At 40.7% G+C, this 27,852-nt stretch overlaps 1 protein-coding gene across 1 annotated transcript in view; it reads right to left on the reverse strand.

The window, feature by feature from the left end:
* The window catches only part of LOC129089992 (short transient receptor potential channel 7-like), a 48,460-nt gene extending 21,257 nt beyond the window's left edge, over positions 1–27,203 (reverse strand). Inside the window, exons 1-5 of the mRNA XM_054597447.1 lie at positions 26,646–27,203; positions 19,636–20,398; positions 13,814–13,996; positions 10,235–10,399; positions 2,327–2,543 (exon numbers count right to left, since the gene is read on the reverse strand). Coding sequence (XP_054453422.1) covers positions 2,327–2,543; positions 10,235–10,399; positions 13,814–13,996; positions 19,636–20,398; positions 26,646–27,124 — 1,807 coding nt within the window. The 5' untranslated portion in view covers positions 27,125–27,203. The remainder of the gene's footprint in view (positions 1–2,326; positions 2,544–10,234; positions 10,400–13,813; positions 13,997–19,635; positions 20,399–26,645) is intronic.
* Positions 27,204–27,852: the final 649 nt, after the last annotated feature.

Raw genomic sequence — 27,852 nt, forward strand, 5'->3', positions numbered from 1 at the left:
CATATTCTGAATTTCAAGGGACAAAGGGAACCATTACCTGTGATTGTCCCATTCACTGAGACGCAAGCGTTTCTAACAATAGCTTTTAACTGCAGCAACTAACAAATTGAGATATGCTATTAGAAATAGAATTGACAAGGCTACTAGCACCAGACTGGCCCTCCAATTGATCCCCATTGAATGGTTTACAGTGTATTTATTCCAATTGCAGAGCCACAAATTAGTCATGTTTGATGTTAGGACTTATCGTGGCTAAACATATATCTTAGAACATTTTTCTACATATTGAGCAAAAAATTATTAAATCTTGACATTTGTTCTTTCACTGGTTTTAAGATATCTGTGGGTTTTGAGACATGGTGTGTGCAGGAGAAAGTAAGTGCCCAAACACGGAGTGCCCAAACACGCGGAAGCCCTGCTATGGCGGGTATCAGTCAATGTCATGTATGAAGTAAAAGAATTGTACAATAGTTCAAAGGGCTCATAGTGGGTTCCCCAGAAATGAAAAGTGTACTGTCTTTGTTCTGTACTGTATTTTGTCTACAGGAATACATGATTGCTGTTCTGTGGTGTACGATAACAATAAAACAGTAAATTCAATTTAGTCATAATCAGTGTGAAGCAATGAAAAGGACAAGATGTTTCTGATAAAAAAAAATCAGACTTCCACAAAGCACTTTTATACTTGATCTTACAGCTTCATAATTCTGGTAATCCTAGGTTTATGCATTAAGTAATTCAGAACTAGTAATTCAATCTCAGTAATGAGTTATAATATTGTATTAAGATAATTAAGGGCAAAAAAGCTAGAAACAAGTGAAATGCTCTAACATAATTTCTACCAAATATCTTAATAAATAAGTATAATTTGCCCTGATTTAAGACATTTCATTTTACTTAGATTTAAGTTTACGCTGTGCATGGATACATCGTGGAAAGATACAAATATACAAGGAGGCTCTCACAGGCACTCATATACCAATTTAACACTCAAAAAGAAAAATGCACATATAAAGATATTGACAACAAAGCTAATAATTTATACTCAACCATTCCGACATCCCCACTTATAGCTCAGGTGCAGACAAACAAACACACACACACACACACACACACACACACACCCACACATTCATTCCACCACACTGCCATTCTCTATTTGGAGCCAAAACAAGGGGAAAATTGCTTACTGAAAAAGTGCCCCGATCGGTATAATCTCTGTAACAATTACCGGGCCTTCAAAGCATGCTGCTGGAATTAGAATTACCCAGCTCTAGCTGAGCCGCCACCACACACACACCACACCACACCACACCACACCACACCACACCACACACACACACACACACACACACACACACACACACACACACACACACACACACACACACACACACACACACACACACACACGTAAACAAACAGAAACGCTCCTGTGTGTGCTCCGACATATATACAGACCACTCACATAATGTTATTATATGTTTGTGTGTTTGTAGATGAAAGGAAGCACATCAACAGATGGGAAGCAACTGAGGTCTGACGGATATTGCCATGGGCTATTTATCTGTGGAGTATGTCTTTGTATTCACAGCCGTCTATCTGTTTCCTCATGCCTGTCTTGTCATACACCGTACACTCCATCCCTCCCTTAACGTTCATCCATCTCCCCCAACAGTCTTTCTTTCCCTATATCCCCCGCTCTAATATTTTCTCAGCACCACCTCTCAGGTCAACCTTTAAATTTCCCTCCAGCTTATCGTTAGGACTCAGCATGGCCAATGCTTCAACAAGTCTGGCCTGTGCTGCATCCAACCAGGAAACTTCTATTTGATCTTTGGAAGATAAAATAGAATGAATTGTTGTATAGTCATTGGCTTTCATCCACTTGGTTGGTATGGTCTTGCATTAATCTTGAATTCTGCCTCATATCAAAGTTGGGCATGAAGGTTGAAAGAGTCTTTCCACTGATGTATGGGGAAGGAGTTGTGTTTTAGACGTCACTGTGTTGTAGCTTCACTACATTGGATTACTTTGGATTAGCATCAAAAACTTTTAAAATCTTGGTAGAAACATCACCACAATTTCTTCTTGCTTGCATGTTGATAAATTACATCCATATCAGTAAAAGCTAAATATTTTAAGAAATCCATCAGAACACATTTTGCCTGACTCTTTTATGTGCTGTATCGAGGTTATTTCTTATCATGATGAAGAATCTGCCTCGACAGTGACAATCTTTTTGCATTTTAATTGGCTACAACTGTGCAGAATTTCAAACGCTAGCACAGTGTGTGTGCACCATGTGTGTGAGAAGAAGACTCACCCAACACCCACTTCATGATCAGCATCTCTGTCCAGGAGAACTGGGTGGTCTTGACCCTAAACACCTGTCGGGGGTGGTCTGTGATGGTCTCATTGGGAAGGTTCTTGACTCCCTCAAAGCGGTCAGAGGCGTTGACAACAAGCAGACCCAAGAAGATGGTGAAGGAGACAGCGTGAGCCACGAACTTCATGAAGGGGCTTCGCAGGATCTGACCAAGCTGGAAGTGAGAAGATTGAGGATACAATAAGATATATGTTCCATTGTGTATCTGTGGTTTCCAAATACTACTAAGGACAAAATGATGAATGAAGGTTAAAGAGAGATTAGTAATGTTTGTTGGCCATTTAAAGATTGTGCACATTTGGGGCTAGAGCAACAAGCTGTAAACACAGTACTGACATATTATCACCCAGTTTATTTGGTGAACACTTTCCTATGTAAAAGATTCAAGGACGTGGAGCCACATTTGCATTCCAAAGTGTACAATCTGAACTATGTACAATTTTCATTCTGCTTTTGACTCTGTTTTGGTCTCAACCAACTCCCAATAAAGAGCTTCAACCATGGCAACCAGAAAATTACTCACTTTGTCTGTCTGTCTTTTGGAAACACACATTGTTTTTCAATCACATTTGATGAATAATTGATCTTTAACAAACGGTTGAATGCATTTCCTTTCTCATAAATCATTTTTAAAGCTGATTTAAAAAAAACATTTTGAATCCTGTTTCCCTGGCTAGGAGTCTTCTTCTTTCCTGCCATTGTTAGCTCATTGCTGTGTGTCCTGGGTATTACAACCACCTGTAGAACAGTGCAATAATGTGAAACCGTTGGCAGCATGTGTGGGGAGCCAATTATAAAAAAATCGAAAACAAGAATAAACTATGCATAGCACTACAAGGGGTCAAGAACTACACATGGTATCTGTAAGGTGATGTCAAAGCCAAGCGTGTCACTGCAAAGTCACAAGAGTACAATGACAACAAACATTAAAGTTTTTGCTTGTCATATTAGTAAGATCATTTTGTTAATTTGCGTTTGCCAAAACAACTGGCAAAATTAGTTTTTTGTCAGGAAATGAAACTAATGATACATGTTTGAGTTTTAATTTTCTTTGAACAGTTGAAAATTGCAGCCAAATGAAACATCTGTTTCTATTTACTGAGATAATAAGTGTTCACGTTTTATGCAGAGTTCCTCGGATTTTGGCCCTCAGAGATCAAAATCTGAACAGCATCACTAAACAACCATCGTAGCAGGCAAACGACAGCTGTTATAATTCATGACTGTGGAACATCATGCCAGAGTAACTCGATGCCAAACAATCAGCAGAGACTGTGAAAGTGCACCATATGGGGAGAACGTAATGCAAGGTGGGCCTGCACAAGGAGCATTAAACATGCCACCACGAAAATATGCCAAGGCACACAAATGCACAAAACACAAACACACACACAGACACACATTTGAGATGGTAACATTTGCCACTCACTTAACCTGCTGTGTTTAATATTAACTACCCACAGGCTACTCTCTACTCTCTGCATGCACAGTGACATATCAAATTCAATAGCTGTCCCCATGGCACACACTCTACTAAATCGAGTGGGGAGAGGTTGTCTGGGGAATCTTAACCCTGCCAAATCTACTCTAAGCCTCCTCCTGCCACTGGGATGGCTCTGCCTCTGTGCTGATAAGGCTGTAGCATTTCGCCCCTCAGCTTAAATGAGATGGGCATCCTCGATCAGACCTAGTGCTGTGGTAGGACTACAAACCCAATGTTTTTTTGTTTTTTTTTGATCAGTGTGATTATGACAAGAGCTGGTCTTCTCTCCTCCAAAGAAATGGTGGCCACTAGCAGCAGACACGCAGACTAAAAGAATGACGTTTGGTGAGAAATGGAAATCTCTCAGGACCAGAATGGAGCTTCTGTGTCCTTTATTATTCCCTAACATCTTTTCCACTGGGAGAAGCAAGCCTGACGTGTGTAGACAGGCATCTACTCTGAATAAATATTACCTAACGATGAGCAAGGACCGTCTGCTATGCTGTACATATACTGTATGTGCACTCTGTGATTATGGGGGGCATTCTCATACATGACAGAGTAAGTGTTCTCATTTGGCGTTTTATGACAAGCCAACCACCATTAGTTCTGGGGACTCCCTGATAACTGGCCACTGGGGAGCTCCCAAGAGAACTACATACCTTCAAGATTTGTTTTTCTGTTTGTACTGTAGACGAATGCCGCAAGTTTGCTACAAGCTCTCTTGGCTATATTTGTAATGTATTAATAAATGTGCTGCATTAACTCATGTGTTCCACCAATCACAGTACACTTACATCACTCATGGTTCCTTTGTGCTGGGAGAGTAACTACTCTGTAATAGGAGGTAAAAAAAATACCCTTAAAACAGCGTTCAAAGAACTTCCATCGTTCCTAGTTCTTGCAGTGTGGATACAATAAAAATAGGGGTTCTTAGAACTATGTTATTAGAACTATGAAAAAGTACCTCTCGTCAGAAGACCCCTACTGTCTTTCTCTCTGTACCTCACAAATATACCCATTGACGAATAGAGGTTATTTCATTGGTCAGCCAACACCTTTTAACTGTATATAATTAGGGCAACAACTTTCCCACTGAAAAATCTTTGCTTTTATACTTAGTCTTATATTTTGTATGAAGAAACATTTTTGCATCCTTATTGACAAGGGTCAAGATACTGCTGGACAATTCAATGATATCCAGTCATTGCATCAATGATAAATGGCTTGTGAACCTGTCCTGTGTGTATCGATTGGGCTACAGAGGGAAGAACAAAGAAGAGCAAGAAAGGGCCAAATATCCAGGGCAGGGTATGGGCAATTAAATGATAAATAATCTAAACAATTACAATTTTATTTTAATTTGTTGTCTTTTCTTGCTTCTGTCATTGCTTTGTTTGTTTCCTTTCCCTGTGTCCTTCTTTTCTTTCTTGTTTCCTTGTTACCTTCCTTCTTTTTTCTGTCCTTGTTTTGTTCTTTCTTTCCCTTATTTCTTAATTTCCTTTCCTTCTTTTATTTCCTTGTTTTGTTGTTAATTTCCTTTCCATCAAACATTCTTTATTTTTTTCCTTTCTTTGCTCCCTCTTTTCTTTCTTGTTTCCTTCTTAGTCTTTTGTCCTGTTTTTTTTTCTTTTCTCATTTCCTTCCCTCTTATTTGCTTACTTCATTCCTTTCTATCTTTTCGTATTTCCTCTTGAGAGCAAATTAAATGGATAACAGACTGCAAGACGATTATTAACACAACCGATTGGCTAATATGGGAGTTTCAGAGACACATGTGGCCTATTACAAACGTCAGCTTATCATTGTCAAATTGATTGCAATAGCTGGTGTAATTATCATAACTAGAGCTGATGTGTCTCAAAATTGGGACATTCCCTATCATTTCTGTATTACGAGTTCAATATTTATTAGTATTTGGTAGAGTTGCCTCACACATTGTCTGCAATATCTCACTCTGTATTTGTATTGAAGAATAAACAGCTAGTATTATATTTGTCACACATGTATGTTGATGACCTTAACCTCAAATATTTCCTTATTGTCAGTGACAACACTAAAATAATTGAAGTACATTAGTAGGGCTGGTGTGACAACTAGAATATTTAGTAAAGTACAAATGTCTCTGTATGTTAACCCTCAGAGACATTTCTGTTTTTAAGAGGTTATAGCTGGCTTAGTCTTAAAGCTAGAGTGAAGATACTAATATATATATATACACTAGACAACCCAATGAATTAATTGGTACTAACCTTGTCAAAGGGGGCTGAATAATGCTCCAAAGTTAGGCCAAATTTTGGCGAGGGGAAACTTGCATTGCAATTTTTGAGAGGGATCCCTTGGCCTCTAATCTCAAGATATGTGCATAAAAATGGGTTCTATGGTACTAACGAGTGTCCCCTTTACAGACATTCCTACTTTATGATAATCCCATGCAAATTTGGGCAAGAACTACTACTTCTAATGGTGGCTTTGAATATTTCTGCATACTGTGGGCCCTAAAAAGTCTTCGTCCTATGTCAGCAGGGATCTGCTCCAGCTCCCTGGGACCCTGAACAGGATAGACGGTTAAGGACAATGGTTGGATGGATGGATGGCTGGAAAGCTGAGTGGATCCAATGAGCCCAATTGTACTCATGTGTGATAATGTTAGTCGACATAGCTAAGGTATATAGTCAGACCATTTTTTTTAAACTTAAAGTCACTATATAAAATTACCTGTTACAGCCTCATTACACTTTACAACCACAAACTACAGACGTAGTTTGTGGTCTGTAGTCAGAGGATACATGGATTTCCTTTGTATATTAAAAATAAGGGCATTTCAGAGCAGTATCTAGAACAGAGGTGCTTGGGATCTAATCGCTGAAAAAAGCAATTCTTGCAGAAATCTCCAAACGTCAAAAGTTTTTGATGCTGAATCACAACTTGCTTTTTCAGCAGAGTTCCTCAAGGTCTTGGTGTCTTCAAGTGGTGTTTTAGAGAGATTTTTGATCAATTTGTCAATTCTCGAATGGCTAAATAATGTTAGTTGAGCACTTAATCTGTATAACAAATGCTATCAACCCGAAAATTGACATCTAATGAGACATAGGTGAGCATTGGGGTTGCCATCATATATGTCCATACTAATGTTCTAAGCCCTTTTACACTTTCACAATTTATTTAAATCAATTACTTAATTCATCATATTTTCTTTCAGATTCATGTAAACAACTTATTGTACTGCTAAACTGCACCTCAAATTAATCTTCCCCAGCCCTCAGATGATTAACATCACTTATATGGCACCTATGATGTCCTTCATTCAAAATGTTAAGGTTTCTAAGTATTATTGGAAAAATGTGCAATCAAAAGTAAAATTACTCACCATGCAGAGTCTACCCTGTAAGTGTTATATTATGATAGGTTATTGGTTTGTTACACTCATACATTTAAGTATAAGCAGCGTTATAGTGTTGCAGCTGGAGAAGATGGAGCAGATGCTTAATCAACGGTAATGTGTTACATTTTATATGTAATACCATAGGTATCATGACTTGTAAGTAAACCCACACAACCACAAAAGTTTTTTTAAATATATGTTGCTTAATTAGTGCCGTGCTTGATTGACATCTCCCTCAGTCCTCTGTGGATTTTGTTGTAGCTGTTCAGGCTGTTCTAATATAGCGTTTGTAGCTCTACCTACAAAAATGAACGAGCTGAAGTTATCATATGAACCTTTTGTAAGAGGATATGTTGACCTGTTGGGGCGGGGCAACTTTCCAATCATCATTCTTGGCGCATAGAGTTTGTTTAAATCACATACTGTATTTCCCAGCACAGCTTCACCCATTCTCAACCAGAGTACTCAGGTTTACCCAGCCAGAGGAAATGAAAAACACCTGTGTGGGTGTGCAGGGCATTTAATCTGCAAAGTACTAGTCCAAGTATCTCAAACTTGCACTTAAGTACTGTGCTTGGGTTAATATATAGTAACGTACCACCACTTACCTAACCAATAATACAATGCTCCTAGTTTACTCTTCAAGGGAAGAAGTATAGATGTGTAACGTGACAAACGCATGACGCTTGTTCTAGGAGGAGGGGAGCCTGAAAGTCGTTTCCAGGCAATTTTTTATCAGGCGCTTGTTCTCACGCTTATTTTATGTTTAATCTCTTTTCTGTCACTCAGTGAGGGCTGAAGAGTTGTCATGCGCATCTTTCAATAGCTGTCCCATTCCCCATTTTTCACACTTTTCAATCAACAAGAAACATTCTATATCAAAATACGTATCTGCTTTCCATTTCCTTCAAAGAATATCTCATATGTTTCACTTAAAAAGAGATTTCGAAAGCAATTACATATGTCTTCCCTGTCTACCTTCAGTGATTTACTGCTTATTTTTTAAACAACTAAAATATTAATATCTTCTTCATCTCCCCCGTTGATATGAAATGTAATATGGTTTGGGGTAATGGTGTTGTGGTGCCGTAATAATAGAGAACATTATGAGCTGTAAGACGAGCAGAGCAAAATTACATGATTAGTGGAGGGCACACTACACATAATCAACCAAAACATATCAAAGCTCTCTCTTTGCAACCTGCAACTCTTTTTATCTATGTCATTATCACAGTCGTTTATTATAGCTTTATGTCTCTGTTTAGCTGCTGTCACATTGTTAATAAGCTCGCATAAACATTCATTTTTTTCTATCAGTTGTTCATTTCATTCAATTGTTTTTTTTATTACCCCACCGTCTGTAAATTCTGCTTTCTCCACAACTCAGATATTCTTTTTAAATATTAAGCTGCACTTTTAAATCAGGTATTTAATACTACTACTACTACTACTGCTATTAGAAATATACTACTAAAAATAAAAACATGAATATAAAGTTACAAGGTGAATGTACCATATATGAATTTGTTATTCATCCACGTATCTATCTTCTTACTGCTCTCTCTGCTGCGTCACAAAATAGCAGACTGTGACCGTATGCTCGGTTGTTTGGTTGATTTATAATCAAATGTACTTACATGCACACACAATAACAGAGACAGGAGATTTCATGACACAGTGATCAGGAGCAGCTAGTGTCTCATGATTGAATCCATGTCTCGCTGGTGGATACGCTCTCGGAGCAACTGCTATCATCCTCACTCACACCCGATATCAGCTGCTCTCTCCATCTATTAGTCTACAACATGACTTATTCATAAATCTTACTTGGCAAGAACCATTCAAAGGTCCTCAATACTGTTTCTGAATCTACCTTAGCACACACACACACACACACACACACACACACACACACACACACACACACACACACACACACACACACACACACACACACACACACACACACACACACACACACACACACACTTGATGAGGTAAAGGTTTATCCAGGTTAATGAGCAGATTTGCATAACCACTCATGCAGCTCCTGTGTGCATGTCTGTGTGTGTCTGTCACTTTACAGATTATAATTTACTTGATGGAGTATTAACAAAATGTGATAAAGTGCCTCAGGGCCATTAAATCAAATGGTGATACAGTGCTTTTTAAATCCTAAATCAGTATGTTTTTAGCCACGCTAGTCACTTTGTCGGTCCGTCCAACATTTTGGTCTGGAGATAATTATTGGATGGATTGGAATTAATTTGGCCACATGCTTGTGGTTCACAGATAAATATTCCTAATGACTTTAAAGTGTTCTAAACGTCAAAGCAAACAAGTTCACAGTGAACCAGTGGAATACAGTACGGAGCAGCAGTGTTTGGAGAATTATCTTTGGAGTCTTGCATCATTTCATCATAAACCTTTAGAAATATAACTTTAGTAATTGAGGTGAATCCAAGCTCACTCAAACGGTCCCATGAAAGAGCGGTCTACAATCTAGAAGCCACCTTTTACATCTGCAGTAAAACGTCTTTGACTCAAAGATACAGTCAATTTTAGATGGAGTATCCTTTTAGCACATCGTTGTTGTCATTATAGCAATGCTAATGTTAGCGTGTATGCATTTTAACAGGACTGTGCATATGCATTTTGCATTGAACTCAAAGCACAACTCAGCCTAAGTGAGATACAGAGTATAATCCTAATTAGGTTAACAACCAGGCCTTGTGTCACCCACAGGCCAAACTTTACTTAAAAAAAAATCATCCATCAAACTATTTTGTTTTCTTGTGTTTCATGAGCCTTCAAACTGTCTATGTCTGCTTGTGGGCTATATACTTTCAGTGTTGTTGCCACAGCCATGCACTATAATACAGAGTGTTAGGAAAAATAGGAGCTTGTAAAAAATGTATAAACGGCAAAAATATACTTTTTGTGTGTCTACATCGCTCAACATCATTTGCGTTCATACCTTGCTACACGGCATTATCCAGTAGGCAACAGCCAGGAAGGGCAGACCTGCGGCGACCCCCAGCACTGTCCAGAACTTCACCCACACAGACTGCTGCCTCAGACCGGGCAGGTTCTCGTACCAGATAGTCAGCAGCTGCTGCTGACAGTTGGGATGGGCAACGAACTAAAGAGAGAGAGACAGAGACAAGGAATTTAAAATCAACGGAGAATAAAGGGAGAGGAGATGAGTACTCAGGGCGAGGAAAGTGAGAGAGAAGAAAGAAAGAGAGAGGAAAAGGAGAGTAATTAGCAAACAACCCTTTTCAGAGAAGCAATACTAATTTGCTTTTCTCATCTTCATAAAACATTTTGAATTTTTTTAACAGATTGCTTCAGCGGCCTGTAAAGTCTATAAAGCAGCAGCACATTGAGAAAACACCATGGCAGGCCAACACTACACTGATATGGCCCAGTAGTCACAAAAAGGATGAATTTATCTAATTTAACAAGCTTTATAAAATGAATAAGGTGTAAAATATGCTTTACTCATGAAGAGGTGTTCTGGTGGTCAAGTTATTCCAAAGTAGCTGAGCGTGCTGCTTTTCAATTAGGGGCACACCTTTTGTGTATTCATTACAATCAAATATATTACTCACCACATGTTTGATTTCATGGATGCCACTTTGCTTCATTTGGAATGAAAATGTCAACAAGCAGGTTGTGAAATCAATTTACAATATTGTATGCTAAAAAAAAGCAGGCAGCGAATAAGAGGCACTGAGTGTTTCTACTAATTACTGAAGCATGTTTGCTTTATTAGATAAGGCTTGGTCTGGCATTTCAGCATCTGTTGCCGACTTTACTCCAAGAAAGGAAGGGATAAAGGAAAGCTTCCACAGGTCCATTGAGTAAAGAGGGGATATATGGGGTTTTTTTCCAGCTGGAGGAAGGATGTGGACAACAGAGCAATCGATGCTCAGTAGGAGGTCAACTAGTGTAACAATCAAAGTCTAGTGTGTAAGAGCTGAGCAACAGATGTCTTTTGGTCACGCCTGCTCTCCCGGGATTTTCGTTAGCCTCTTTTGTTTTCTCCCTCCATCAATCCTTCCCACCTTTTCAACAATCAGCCTCTGCCATCACAGTCAGGGAACATTTATCTCAGCTGATGACTGACACCCTCAGCTCCCATCCGCCGATGGAAACGCACACACCAACAACGTGTGCATAAACATAAAACTCCCATTGCACACTAAATCGTAGTTAACATAGATCCCCACTGGCATCCAGTGACCAGTCTATCAATCCAATGACCCATGACATGAACCCTGCCGGCGTCCAGCTACATGCACTACACACAGCTGGGCTTCACCTGGTTGCCATAGCAATCCATCCCTCTCTCCCTGCCTCTGTGTAATTGGCTCCTTGAGTATTGGTCACGCTCTTTGGTAAAGGATGAAAAACACAGCTCGAACAGGCCACACACACACACACACACACACACACACACACACACACACACACACACACACACACACACACACACACACACACACACACACACACACACACACACACACACACACACACACACACAAAAACATGAACACACTTGGGATTTACCTGATGAGAGAAAACATTCAGTACATGAAGGTCAAACAGGCTGTGTGTGTGTGTGTGTGTGTGTGTGTGTGTGTGTGTGTGTGTGTGTGTGTGTGTGTGTGTGTGTGTGTGTGTGTGTGTGTGTATGTGTGTGTGTGTGTGTATGTGAGAGAGAGCGAGTGTGGTTAGGGAGAAATGGGGGTAAGGCATTCGGTTTGACATTTAGTAAAAACACCTCTGCTCAGCAGGGATTAGCTCTTTGGAATAGAGGCCAGTTTGTTGTGTACATGGGGCCCTCTGAGGCTACAAGTACAGAAATACACAAACTTACTGTATGTGCACAAAAAGGCTCAAAGAAACTAACTGAGTTACACACACACGCACTCACACACAGACACACACACACAAATGTACATGTTACACGTAAAACACTGCATTAAAATACACAACACACAAAATAATCTTTAAAACAATGTGATGTGATTCTTTATTTATCCACCTACAGTGCAGAATGAGGTCTTCCTGCTTATCTTCCTTTATAGGAACCCTCAGCTACAGTTGCTGCAATGGATAAAGTACGTAGTTCTGCCAACAAGTGCTCATATCAAATCAACAAAAGATAGTTGATTTCAAAACCTATGAGAACATTCTGATCAGAAGATTCTACACACCAACTTTCCTTGTCAAGGGGAGCACTCTGCTTGTGAAAAGAGTTGTATAATGTATTTGTGGCTTTGGAGGAGGTTGCCAGTCCAAAAAAGTAACCCATTACATCATCAGGGTTATCTCGGCTTGCCTGAGCTTGAAGACAGTAGTATAAACACATCTAATCTCCTTAGCTGGCAAAACCTCATCACACACAAAAATGTCTGCCTAGTTTATAAGATCATGCATGATTTAGCTCCTCCTCTGTCTGATTTGATTAACTTCAAATCTACCGCAGGCAGAGCTACAGCAAGGGAGAACAGTCCAATCCCACTCTGCTAAACTGCTATAAGCCAGGTTGTGTTTTCCTTCAGACCATCAAATCTTTGGAATTCAGTACCATAATCAATTATAAAGCCCCATCATGTCATTCATTTAAGTGTAATCTTTAAAAGCAATATTTATGCACATTTCTATACTCATACTGTATTAATATTTTGTCCCCTCATGTTGTATAACTGTAGGCTTTTTACCACAATGTAGTCTTTAACAATCGTAAATATTGTATAACTTTACTTTTTCTTTGATGCACGCAAAGGGACTGACGGTGAAAACTAGGCTTTCAGACAACTTTGGTACATTTACATTTGTTTGAGTAAACAAATTAATATAAGTTTAACATAAATGTGTGCGTTTGTATATATACACACACACATTTATAAAAGTCTGCCTGTGTTACACCTGGGAGCAAAGGAGTTTGTAAGATCTGGGTATTTATCAGTCAGGGAGTGTCCTTCAAGAAATGCTATCAAGCGGCATTATTGAGAAATGTTGGATCAAGTGTTTTGGACCTTGATCTCTGCTAGAGACTAAAAGTCACGACTTCTCTGCCTTTGATTCTGCTTTTTATTGTTTGTCCCCTCCCCTCCTCCTCTTAATTGTTTTTCATATTGTCTTTTTTTCAAATTTATTCGGCAAGCTGGTCCTCTGAAATTTTTTAACAATCAAAAGTGGGCATTAATGTTATAAAGGTTGAGAATCCCTGCTTTAGGGTAGGATTTAATGGTTAAACGACCATCCACCCCCTTAGCCTCGTCACCTACACTTTGAAAATGTCACACTACTTCCTGCTTTGGCATTGAACATGCTAATAGGCCTCTTTAAGCTGGTTGAACGACCATCACTGCAGTTTTTCTCTTTCCTTTACCGTGCTCCTGTATTTTAGTAATGAATTCTAGCAACAAGATTTCAAGTTTTACATGTTGCGCAGTTTCATGAAATGGGAACAAATGTTAACTGCAACTGAAACTAGTTTGGATATGTTTATCCATCAGGTGATTTTTGGTCATCTTACCTTCTTGACCTCGTACTTAATGGCCAAAATGACACGGCTGAGGCAGGGTCGGTTGTAGGGGCTTGGAGGGCACAGGTCCACGTCGCCATTCAGTATGGCCTCCACCTCCTCTGTGTTCCGGCAAAGGTCCAACACACCCACCACAAAGTCCTTACACTGCATGGACAACTTACGGTAGTCATTCTGACAGGGAGAGAGGAAAGATGGAAATAAATGACAGGAGTGAAGAAAAATTTGACTTAAAACACTATTTAAGAAGTAAATCATTTCAACAATATGTTACAGACACAACGCCTTCTTCAACTGTAGAAATTGCTTGACCATTAACACGTAAGGCTTAAAACCCCTCCTCCTGCCTTTTGTGTCTGCTGGTCTGTAGGTCCTCATCTGTAGGAGCTTGGACACCTTTTTCTGGTCAATAACTAGAGATATGCCAACTTCATAGAGACATTCATTCTCATTTGCAATTATAATATGCCATGATTGTGAAAAGGAAAGGCTGATACTGTGACTTGGTTCATGTTCATCAGTTTGGTGTATTTTTGACCTGATGTCCAAAGCAGAGAGGTGGATTACCTTTATAAATAATATTTGACCCATGGAAGGAGACGACTTGACTAACTTTAACTAAATAGCCAACAAATTTAATGTCAGTTTGACAAAAAAAAACAATTAAACAAAATCATATTGTTAAATTATCTTTCTCACAGTAATCGTATGTTGGAAAATAACCACATCTTTGTAAAATCAGGGATCCACACGGTTTTTGTTTTGCTCATTTTAAATGCTCACTTTATATGCATTGCCATCCACCTGATTTTATGCACAGTTTTACTTTGAATATAAAGAATGAATGTAAATGGATGTAATTTACATACAATTCTAAATATTGCGGGGGAACCACTCAAAAGTGAAAAATAAAAAAGCACCACAAAGATAAGAGGATGGAGAAAAAAAAAAGAGTGTGAACAAATGGACAATTTATTAATTCAGTGAACATAATTGTCTCCCTGGGAGTGAAGCAACAAAGGAATGAGAATGGGTTTAGCAGAGTAGCAGAAGAGCTGTGTAGTTTTATTGCACTCTCTTAAATATATTCACATAACAGTAGTCAACAGGAACGATGATTTACATTTTATTTTGCCAACATTTTTAAAATTAGCGTTTGCGCAAACAGCCTTCTTCAGGATAATCAGTCACCTGACTGGCATTTATACCCACTAGGTCATCAACATGAGGCTCTTCGGAGGCCTTACACGTCCACATTATCAAGAACACAAGAAAACATCAAGCCCAAAAATTGAATTCAACTTATGAAGACCAGAACTCGGACGTTATGAATACCAAGACTTTACACTTTATATGCTGAAAACAAATGAATCAGAGTTATAAGTGTGTGGGTTTCCTTTCTCTTATCTTTACGTTTGGTCCGAGGGTCCTGGGACAGAGGATGTCGTATGTTGTACTGTTTTCAAAGCCCTCTGAGGCAAATATGGGATTGTAAAAATGATGTACAAAATAAATTGAACTGAATGCTTCCAAACCAGCACTTGGGTGTGTCTTTTCTTTCAGTTTTTTTATCAGTTAAATGGAAACATTACTATTTTTGCCTCTTTAAACCTTTTTGGTGGAGTGGAGCTAAAACTGAAGGCCTACTCCACTAGTTATTAAGCACCTCAATCGTTCGTAGCCTCCCTTGTGCACACAAGATAAACATGATGGCACCAGATAAAAAAAACATTATCTTTCGTGACTCTGTATACTTCCCCATCCATGTGCTGGGAATTGCTCCAAGTGCTGATTTACTCTGCCCACTTTAGTACAATTCACGATTCTTGTCAGGCATTTCTATGCTCTCTCCTCCTGTTCCTTCACTAACTATTCCAGCTTCAACCCTTTGCTCCTCTGTCTTGGCTCGCACAGATCAAGCCCTCCTGGATTGTTCTGTTCCTCAGCATTTAGCCGAGCAGGTAAGCAGATTTGAGCTTCCAAAGTCACTAAGGAGTGTTTTGATAATGCCTGCTTTTATCCAAACTTTCACACAGGTCTCATTAAATCAGCAATCAATTTAACAAGTTGGGAAATTACCAGTTCTACTCTCACTTTCTTTTAGGGCACACTTTTGCTGTGAGAAGGTATGATAAAGTATGTATGCAAAGTATGGGCAACACTTTCTATCATGCCAGCGTTTCTCCTACCCGCCTATCCTGAAAGAAAGAAACAGAATATTTAATCAACCTAATGTATGAGCACCTGTTTCATTTCAGCTCAGTATGAGAGTCTTGATGCATTCCCTGACAGCAGGGCTTTGTACACACACACACCGACATAGACTTCCATGGGCACTTTAGGCTACGCAGAGTCAAACCATGCCGAGTTGGTTTCTGTTTATATTATTATTTTTCGTGCCAGAGAGGGACCATCTCCAGATTCGGGCCAGAGCGCAACCGACCCGCCTATAAGCGAGTTGCTGTGATATCTTGCAGACCACGGCCTGCACGTGACGACCCCACCTTTCAAACAAGTGTGTGTTGCAAGCGAGACTTAACTCTGTGTCTGTGCAGGAGACCCGAGAAAGAGGTTGTGTGTTCAGCTGCCAGTACTTTTCTGCAGTTTCTCTCCTGCTTCCCTGTTTATACTTTCAGATATTTGCTTTTATTCATCTGTAAAGGAGTTGTGTTAAGTTACTGCTGATGAAAACCCAACCTTTCCTGTTTTTGCCACTTCATAATAAAAGCAAGTATGAACTGAATTATAAGTGAATTTAAGGTACCAAAATACGTACTGCATCTTGGTGCACCTACTGACCTTGGACATCATTTGCATTCCTCCAGTGTTTGACCCTTTTATTGAGGGAGTTTCTTTCTAGTATGACTTAAACAGTATCTGTCTTGAATATAAATGGTGTAATCAGTTTAGTGAAGTCACAGTGTGTTCGAACTCTTAAATACCAAACAGCTACAATATATGTTGTTCATTTTTTTTTAAATCTGGCCCTTGAGGCTTGGATTTATTATTGAAATCCTGCATGTTGGATAAGGTTTGTCAAAAGGCTCATTGCTATCTGCAAATTAAATTCTGAGAATCAAGCAATGGCAGCAAGCATCTGTTTGCCCTCTGGGGGATATAAAGGAGAAGGTGGCATTTGGTATATGTCACCTTTAGGCTGCTATGTGAAAGAAATCAATAACTGTTCACATGAGAGTTTCAGGGTAGTGCATGTACAACAATGTTTTCCTAACCATAGGACGCCATAAGAAAACACATCAGGACCACACACGTGCAGTGTATGTGAAAATCCAATCACAATTCAGGGTATGTGCTTTGTGCCTTGGGGGCGCTGAGATAAAGGAATGGGAATGATTGTGAGATTGAAAATGGAGACTGAGCAGTGTGAAGCAGAGTGAGAATGGTTACAGATGAGGGAACCGAGAGGGACACGAGCCAGACCTCAAACATGGAGAGAGGGAGATGTAAGATTGAGGGATGAGAAGAAGAGAGTAAATGGACTGTACTTGTATAGCGCTTTTCTAGTCTTCCGACCACTCAAAGCGCTTTTACATTACTAATCATTCACCCATTCACACCCATTCATACACTGATGACAGGGGCTACCATGCAAGGTGCCACCTGCCCATCAGGATCTCTCTAATCATTCACACCCATTCATACACCGATGGCACAGCCTTCGGGAGCAACTCAGGGTTAAGTGTCTTGCCCAAGGACACATCGACATGGACTGCCGGAGCCAGGGATCGAACCGCCGATCCTCTGATTGGAGGACGACCCTGCTCTCCACTGAGCCACAGCCGCCCGCAAGAGAGGGATAGAAAGACTTTGTATTACTGTCAGTGGACATTCACCTGTTTGTTTGTTTGTTTGTTTGTTTGTTTGTTTGTTTGTGTCATTGAAGGGGCAGTGAATTCTGACCCAAATTTAAAGACAATTTGTCCAAAGTGTTGACCCGACAAAATTGACTGACACCACCGCCATTCTTTGTGCCAGGCTGCTCATGGCACACAAAGCATAACAGTAGTCCTGGAATAAGTTCTTCATGCTCTCATCTGATTCTTATATCTGGAGGCACAACCCACCACTGAAAAACTGAACTCAATAAAAACAGAAGACAACAGGTATGTGTGGCTGACCATGTATCATGCATTCATGTGCTTGTGAAACTCTCCATCTTCTTAAAGATTTTATAAACTGGATTCAGAGCATTAATATAGAAGCAAACAACTAATTCTAATGTAAAGATATAGTGGAGTAATGAGCAGAGAGTGAAGTCAATCCTCCTCTATGTGAGTTGTAATCCGAGTTTCTCTATGTTCTGTTAAGGTTGCTGGGCCGGCCGCCTCTGCCTGCATGTGAGTCTCTGTGTTGTGGCCCTTTGGCTAGCTCATGGCCACCTCTCTGCACTGCGCTCATACGGCGGTTACATGATGGTTGATGACACGGTCCCGACCAATGGCGTCAACTCCGGTACCCCCTCAGGTAATCACTGTTAGCTCTGTCAGCACTTTTGCTGCCGTTTGCACTGTCCGCGCTGTTTGCACAGAGCCACTGGCTCTGCTGGCTCCACATTAAGAGCCGTGTTAAGGCAATAGATATGCTCTGAATTCTGTATAGAGAACCTCTAAAGCTGAGTAAATAATGTTTCATTCACAAACTTTACTGACAAGAACATCAAACCCAGAAAACAATCATCAAAAAGTGGTGTCATAGTTGAGAAAATGTGATCTATGCCCTAGCATGTTTGATTTCTAATTATGAAACAGGATTGTCTCAGACTATTGGCACACTCTCTTCAATTATTTGATATTTTAACGTTATGAGAAGATGATGTGAAGAAGAGACAGGGAGACACATAAAGAGAGAAGACGGGGTGATAATGAGATGTTAATGAGACAGATGAGCTCCAACACACCTCTGGTCCCTCAGGTGAGCCCTTCTCATTAACTTGTCTGGAGACAGGGAATAGAATGACAAGCAGAGACGCTGACTAACAAATAAAAAAAGTGGGCAGAAAAGACTGAAAAAGGAGGAATGGATGAACGAGGACAATCAGAAATACACAGAGAACAGAGGAAAGACATGCAGAGAAACATTAATTGTAATGTTACCAGGACATTGTTATCTGATTGGTTCAATTAGATGATCCTGCTTTCTACATTAATGATCTCCACCATAAATATAATTCAGTATTTAATCAATGGGAGCAAAGTCAGCCACTCCAAAGTGAGATGTTCCTTCATTTTTCTGTAAATATATTAATTGAAATGGAGTCATACTGTTTACACCGTGTACTGTACAGTATACGTCACAAAAAACTGTTACCATTGTTACCATTACCATTGTTACCATTCAATATTGTCTTGTGCCTGTCTGAATCATGATCATTTGATCTTACAAACGTTTGATTAAAGAAAAGGATTTTGCGCAACTTGTAATTAAGACCTTACAATAATCAAATTTTGATTTATTTTTGTTTCTTGTGAAGCAAGGTTTTAAAAATATGATTGATTATATCACTTCATTTGTATGGCCTGTTTGCCTGTTTGCTGTTTTTTTATACTGTAATAATACAATAATATCAATACAAGGAGGTTTGAACCTTTTGTCTTCTGAAGAAGAGCTTTTTCACATTCCTCCCCTCCACCACTCTGCCAAACCTTCGGTCAACCCTTGGCCCACATATGAAATAGTATGTTTGTGAAGTTTTGTTCATTTAAAAAAGTGTGGGGATAGAAAAAGTAAAATACAGCCAAACGAAAAAGAAAAAAAGATAGGCAAAGATGTAGAGAAAATATAAACCACCTTACCTTAAACTCTGTCTCGATGTTGGCCAGTCTTGCCAGTTCATTGCTGAGCTCCAGGGCGGTCAGCACAGGGTCCTCACTGCTGAGTGACAGGTAAGCTGCACTGGCCAGGCCTTTGTAAGCATTCATCCTGGAGCGTGAGTGACTGAACGAGTCTTGCTTCTGTTTCTCCATGCATTCGAAACACTGACAGAAGTAGTCATGGGGCCTTTCAATGCGAGCCCCCTTTGTCAAAAGGATGTGGACGATCTCATACTCCAGGCAGTGAGCAGCCAGGATGATGGGCGTGACATCATGTGAAAAACGCGTTCCGTCCTCGTCGTAAGCGTAAAAGGCGTCATCACGCATCTCCTGCTCCAGGGGGCTCAAAGCAAGTCTGAGACCTCCGCCAAAAGCAGGGTGGGCGAGAATGGCTTCAACGATTCGGACATAACCCTTGGAGATAGCCAAAAGCAGGCCATCGCCGATCCTCGCCAAACCATCCTTTTTTAGAAGCAGCTCTGTCACCTCTAGGTGCTCATTGCCCACTGCCAGCTGCAAAGCATTCTGGCCCATGTAGTCCACACAATTGAAGTTAAGGGTTTTGGACTCTTCCAGCATTTTGCGGACGACAGGAATGTTTCCGTATTCGGCAGCATCCAGAAAACGCTCCTCCTCTGCAGTGAGGGCCGAGCCACGCTCATTGAACATGTAGGCGGGGCCCCGCACTGCCTGGCGACGCCCCTTCTCTCTCAATGTGGTGTGCCGGCGATGCATGGCTTCCATCCTGGTGACAGTAAGGAGGAGAGCAAACAGTGAGGAGAATCAAAAGAACAAGGATGACAAAGATGAAAATTGAGGCAGGAGACAAAGAACGAGTAAGAGGAATGAGTGATGAAGTGGTGACGAAGGAAAGAAAAGTGGAGAGCAAGAGAGCAAATGGTGGAGGCAAGAGGAAACGACAGAATCATTAGTCACATCAAAGTGACTTTGGTGTAACAAGGAAAACAAACTCATTAATGTCTCCCATGTGGATATCCTCAATAGACAGCATCTGGTAAAACACGATCAGCTGTGCTTAACACAGACTTCTCTCCTGACCTCAGAAAAAGCCATCAAAGACATCTGTGGTATATCTGTCTCCGGCCAAATCAATGAACCGCTTCCAGGGTTAAAGCTTACTGTGGGGCCATCTGAGGTCAACAGCTCTGATAGGCAAGAGAGAGATGAAGCTGTCACCGTAATTGTCTATGGCATGACAAACTCACGCTACTGTCAGTGAGTCATCGTCCAAAACGACTCTTTGGCCAGTGGTGAATCATTATCCACACATGAATGCACACAGAAAAGAACATGTATATTGATCAAAAGGTATTTATTTGTTTTTCTTTCTTCATAGAGTACCATTTACAGTGACACACTGTCACGTCCCAGGAGGACAGAGCAGGTAAAAAAATATTCTACATCAAAAGGGACTTCAAATATGAGTGGCTGTACGTTGCACAGAGGGAACCACTGGTAATCACACTTTGCACTGAAAACACATTTCACTGGGACTATTGTTCTCCTCCTATTGTATTTTAGAGACACAGTCATCTGGCACAATGTCTGCATCTGCTGTGAGGCCTGACACTCTGACCCAAATAGAGAAAAAAAAGCCTTGATGTATACCAAAGCCGGAGAAATGAGAGGGAGAAAGACTGAGTGTGGGATTGGAGGAGGAGGTGGAACTGAGAAGATGAAGAGAGCTCACCAAGGCAAATCACTGTGGGAGAGTGGGAGTGTGTGTGTGTGAGAGAGAGAGAGAGAGAGAGAGAGAGAGAGAGAGAGAGAGAGAGAGAGAGAGAGAGAGAGATACTCAGTGTGTGATTAAAGGGTATAAAAGTTCTCCAGATCGTGATTTTCGATTCACGCAATCAGTCGTTTATGCCTCAGGCTGCCAATCAAGAAGACAAAATATCCCTCTCTCTTTCTCTCACACACACACACACACACACACACACAATTGTAGACTGTCACACAGATGAACACACATTAAAAAAAAAACATGTGTGTGAAAGCATCAGCATTCGTACAGAATGTGGACACAACATGCATCATCTGTAAATTGTGATGCAAACTAAAACAAAAAATCTTGCATTGAATACGGCCTTAATGAAGCTTAAAATGTTTGCAAGGTTTTAGTTTCTTTAGGACATTGTTTGTGTTGATTTATTAGAATGCATTATGCTGCCCCAACCCCCACTACACACACACACACACACACACACACACATCTACAGATATATTTGTAAGCGTTGGGAATATTCCTCATACACGAGGGGACAGTCTGGCTGACAGCCCATTTAGATAACCCTGTAGTAGGGTAATGAATCGGCCTTTTCCATCTCTAACCTCCTCTCCATCCCTCTCTAACCTCCTCTCCATCCATCTCTAACCTCCTCTCCATCCCTCTCTAACCTCCTCTCCATCCATCTCTGACCGCCTGTGATTCTGATCTGAAATAGAATTTACTTGCATCATTTTACGTGCAGAATTACAGTCACAAAGACAGGAGGAGGCAGACATAATGGAGATGTATGGATATAAAGAGTGTGTGTGTGTGTGTATGTTTGTGTGCGTGTGTGTGTGTGTGTGTGTGTGTATGTGTGTGTGTGTGTGTGTGTGTGTGTGTGTGCAAAGAACTAGAAGAAAGATGAGTGAGTAAAGGAGAGATATGGATGTTTGTATGCATGTCTGTACATCATATAGTGTTATAGACTCAATGACTTGTCAGTCTTGGAGCCGAACATGATGTCAGGCTACAGGGAGAAGAGCTCCCACTACAATTTAATATGAATGAAACCTTTATTGTACGCCATCCCATTCCACTAGAAATGTATTTCTTTCTGCCTGTTGAGCATAAGTGTTTATTCAGCCACCTCTAATCCCTGCTTTGGTTAAAAAACACCTGAGAAAAAAAAAAATCCTTTCATCTGATTTGGTTTTAATGGACTGGTTTGAAGTAACTTGCAATGTGATTATATGGCAACATAATCCTTAATCCAAACAGTGCACCAATTCAATCTGTTACTGAGTCTACGCAGCTCTAATTTTGTTGCTGCATCCAAGGCAGAGGCTGCTGCAGGTCACTCAGAGACCCTCTCCTATTAACTACAAAAACTGTCAGAAAAGGGAGAAACTATCTCGCACCACTGCTACTGGTGATTCAAACTAGATTGCAACACACCATTGCAGAAATCCCTGTATCCAGCCGAGCTGTAGCTCTTACATACCTCAGATTTTGTATTTGGATTATATTAAATTGGCAAGCATTACTGATGTAAAGTGATATGTAACCCACCAATAAAAATAAATAAACCGGTTGGCTCTACTTTGAGTTACATGACACCAATCATAGTTACATTCAGGTGGCATTGGGGCGTTTTTATCTGTAATACTTTAGAATTAGCTGCCATGACACAACAAAAGTAAAACATCTTATATCCAGCTGACAGCCAGAAAGTAATTGTTATCATGATCTATGTTGCTGAGGAATCAAGCTGAGAAGATAATGGATATTGTGACTGACTATCTATGTAAGAAATGTTGCAGTCAAATTAATAAAAACCGTACCTGGATGGGGGGAGCAGACCCATCTAGAAACACTTGGTTTTCTGTGAATGATGTACAGTAAGTGTGAATAATAGGGGGTTATAACAAGCGAAACAGCATATGTTTTTCAAAATGTACCATTTAAGACAGTGTTATTCTAATCAATGGATTTAAGCACATAGATAGGGCTTTCAAATGTTAACAAAACACTGAAAAATATCAGGCTTTATTTGTCACTTACAGTGAGCTCTTCTGTATGACCTTTTTACTAGAGATAAACTCTCTAAGGTCGGGCCATCAAGTTCATTATGTTCAGTTCAAACAATCAAGTAGGTTAGGTCATTTACCGGGGAACTGGAGAAAAAGAAAGGATGAGCAGAAGACAAATCAGGTATGAAATCAAATTTTTGATGATAATGAGTAAAAGAGAAGTTTCGAGTCAGCAGGAATATTTAAAGACTAATGAGTTACTACTTTATCAGTGCACAGACATGAGTAGAATATCTTAAAGAGTTAAACTCTCAGCTCTCTCTCTCTCTCACTTTATCAAATACACACACGCACACAAATGGACGCTCTGTCAAGCAGTAAATTGCCAATTTTTAAGATCAAAGGTGAGTTGCTCACCATATTTCACTGCTAATGAGAAACAGGCATGTTCATCCTCTCTCACACTGTCCTTCACACAGAGACACACAAAGGCGTCCAACATTCAGCTTCGTCAGGCATCTGTGAGAGCATACATGCTTCTTTTCCATGCAAGGCCTTTTAAGTGGAACACTGGTGTATCAAAGGAACAGACCAGAGAAGATCAAAGAGCCAACTCTGAGGCCTGCCATTCTCAATATCTGATAGGCATAACTAGGCTGGCAGTGCTACATGAATAATCATTAAGTGTCACCATCTATGTCCCAGCTGTGCCTGTGGATGTTTCCTGCATGGATGCAATTGACTGTGTCCTCCAAATGGTCTTGTGAGCACTTATCTCACAGTGAAGTAGTTAAAGCAACATTATGCAACTATTTTAGCTTCAAAAACATCTTCAATATCATGTTGATGGTACACTGACTTGTAATAAAGGAGAGTGGCACCACTCTCATTCTCCCTGGAACACCTGTTTTTGAAATATGTGGTTTAGATGAGTGGGTACGATCTCCAGGGAGAAGTGCACACCGCTTTACAGCCCTACGACACACTACGAATAAGATGAAGCCAGCTCGGTATTCTCAGTCATTTAGCCGTTAGAAGGAGCTTTGGTTTATAAAAGGCTTCAACACAGAGGCCGAGCTGACCTTCTCGCTGTTGCAAGACTTCAGTCTACGATCAAAGTGGTAGCATAGGTGATCATTTTTTGTGTGCGAGCGAGTAAAGATTTCACTTGGTTGCATTCATGCAAGTGCATGATGATCATGATCATTGGTGCTGCTGCCAGAGCGAAGACATCAGCCATTGTGTATTTCATCCCAGCCTCCAAAGTCAACTTAAGAAGCGAGAGTTGAGCATTTGAAAACGCATAGGGAGGGTCGAGCTTGCGCTTGTCACAACCCTGTTCTCGCGGGCCAGAGTTCGTGCACAAGGAGTAAAAATGCTCCCTCTCGAAGCTGCTTTTTCGTCTTTCTCTGTGAGCCCTATCACGTGCAAGGTTATTTTTTTGAGACAGGTTGAGACTTAATAAACACAATACTTGTGTAAGCGTCATACAACGATTCATATGATATCTGATGATATGTTACTCCTCATTTCCGTGCATTTTCCAACTTAAGTGTCAATTTTCGCTCGATAAACTTCCATTTTCACTGGAAACTCCTGATTTAGGTTTAGGCTGCAAAACTACTTAATTAGGTTTAGGAAAAGATTGTGTCTTGGGTTCAAATAGTTACAGACGTGGTGCTACTTAAGTAAAGCAGTTATGTGACAATTAAATCAATGTTTACGTCTCATTCCACATGGGGCAAGAACAAAGGTCTCTTGGGTGAAAGATTGTTTTTCTTTGTTTGAACCATCCACCCACCCTCCTTACTGTACAACAATGCAATTGATTTCATTTACTCATTATAAACAAATGTAGTGAAATAAAAAGGTACACATATTCCTTCTTGAATGTTGTCGAGTAGAAAGTGGCATCATTGAGAAAGTAAAAGTTAGCCTGGAGTGCTAAGTTGGTCAACAAAGTAATGTTAGCTGGCTTGTCAGCATGCAAGTGTACAACTGTCCATGTGGTTAAATGGTAGAAATACCAATTATTTCATAATGTTGCTTTAAACATAATAAGGAAAACTGAGCGAATTATCTGTATATAAGACACAGTAGCCATTTATTTTGACAGAAGTTCCCAATTAGGGTTTTATCAGTGTTTCTGTGCAAGTTCTTGGGTGCGTGACGGGTGACATTGTGGGGATGTGCTGTGCAAGCCAATGTCGGTAGTCTGCTCGGTGTCACGTGGGTCTGTCCTGTTGTCTCTCGCTTACTCAAACACACAACGCACACACACATACATACATACACCCCCATCGACTGCTGCTTATGCATTTGTTCATGGAACCAGTGAAGATGCTCTCTCTCATCACAAGGACGACATATGGGTTTGTAGTGGAAAAGCTACAAAGAAACACCAAATCATTGAAACTCAAACACCCTTAATAAACAACACACAAGCTAAGCTTAAACAACAGCAAAGTTAGTTAGATATAGACTCAATAACCACAAATGTAACGCATCTACTGCAAATGTTCCATTTGAGAAGGAACATCAGTTCGCAGTTCAAGCAGTGGATGACAGAATACTATGTTGATGACCCTCTAAGTTACACTGATACATGGTCACATCACCGTCCAGTCTGATTGGTGTAATTAATACAGGACCAGGTGAATGCAGCTGGCTCAGGGGAAATCATGCTGCTTCCCTCTACTCTCTCCAACACTGACCTCTACTTGTTGACATCCCAGGTGGATTAGTCGCTGTAGATTAAATTCTTCCATTTTTCCATTTTCTAAACTATAGCTCAGCAGCCTCTTTGCATAACTGCACATTGTGTCAATCATCAGTGTGTGAATGGGTGAATGATATGTAATATACTACTGACTGTAAGTCGCTTTGGATAAAAGCGTCTGCTAAATGACTGTAATGTAATGTAATGTAATGTAATGTAAATTGTTCATAAATAAGCACATGGACTATACACAAGGCCTCCACACTGGTGACTTATTATTATTATTATTATATTCCTTTATTGATCCCCATGGGGGGAAATTCGGGTGTTGCAGCAGCTCAACTACACAGAAACAGATAATAAATACACATATTATACAATAAAATAAAAATAGAATAAAATAAAAAATAAGAATACAAATTAAAAAAATGTACAGTATACCATATACCTATATACCATGTCTCTGGGTGGACGGACAAAAGTTGTGGGTGAATAGAAGAGGGTGACTCACGCTTGCCTGGTGTCGGAGTCGAACCCGGTGTCGATGGGCTCGACAGAGTGGTTCCCCTGGTCCGAGCGCTCCGGTGCCCGCGGGAGTCTCTGTCCGTGGTGCTGAAGCCGGTCCGCGTTCGCCGCGCCTCGTCCTCTCCACTTGGGATACGGGTCATCGCAGCGGTCGAACACCGTCTCTATCCGCACATCCTGCCGCGAGAGAAACGGAGAGCCGATGTCCCCGGTGCTCTGGCATAACTTTGGCGGGGTGGAGTGTGGGGAGTCCCCGGGTTCCCTCTTCTCTGGAGACGGGTACAGACAATCCGGAGTGGCGAGGTAAGGCGTGTCTCCCAGCAGCGGACAGGCGGAGGAAAAGAGGTCCAGGGGCCGCGGCGAGGGAGGAGATCCTCGGGGGAGACAGTCAGACGGAGGCGGGGAGGGAGACTCAGACAGACGGGCTCTCTCCCCGCTGTCGGTTTCCTCTCCTTCGTCAAACATTGGGAGAGTTCTTGAGCAGCATATACTTCAAATATGTCCGGCTATGTCGCAGACATCTAACGATGTTCGTCAAAGTTTCAACAGCTCAAGTTTCTTCTGAGCGGCGCAACAGCGAAGAGCCGAGCCTCCACCTTCACACGAGAGCCGAGCCTCCACCTTCACACAAGAGCCGAGCCTCCACCTTTACACGAGCCTCCACCTTCACACAAGAGCCGAGCCTCCACCTTTACACGAGAGCGCGCGCACTAATTAGAGCGCCCCGAGAGTGCGCGCGCATGGAGCCAGCCTATTACAAAATGGAAGGAAAGGAACAAGTGGCAACAGCACAGACATTGCTTAACTTACACATTGCATTGGCCTAAAAAAAAAACACTACCTAGTCCTTACATTTACTACCTAGATAAACACATTTTCAGTCATAAATACTTGAATGCATTATTCGTATCTTTAAAACACAGGTTTTCTGTGCTGGTTTGGCGAGCTAATACACATATGAGGCCATGAAACTCAGTTGTTTTCTTATTGATGACAAGTGGTTGATTACGTAAATAAATATACTTAAGTTCAAATTGGAGGTAACCACGCAGTTCCGTTTTATTTAGGCTTAACTTAACTTACACTACTGTACAACATCAGGGAAACATTGTAGGCTACTTTTTATTCTCTATTTCTTTGACGGTTTAAGTACATTTTCAGATACACATTCCCATACCCTTCTGTCCAGCGAA

Source organism: Anoplopoma fimbria, chromosome 4 (genome assembly GCF_027596085.1).
Source record: "Anoplopoma fimbria isolate UVic2021 breed Golden Eagle Sablefish chromosome 4, Afim_UVic_2022, whole genome shotgun sequence".
Classification (NCBI taxonomy): domain Eukaryota; kingdom Metazoa; phylum Chordata; class Actinopteri; order Perciformes; family Anoplopomatidae; genus Anoplopoma; species Anoplopoma fimbria.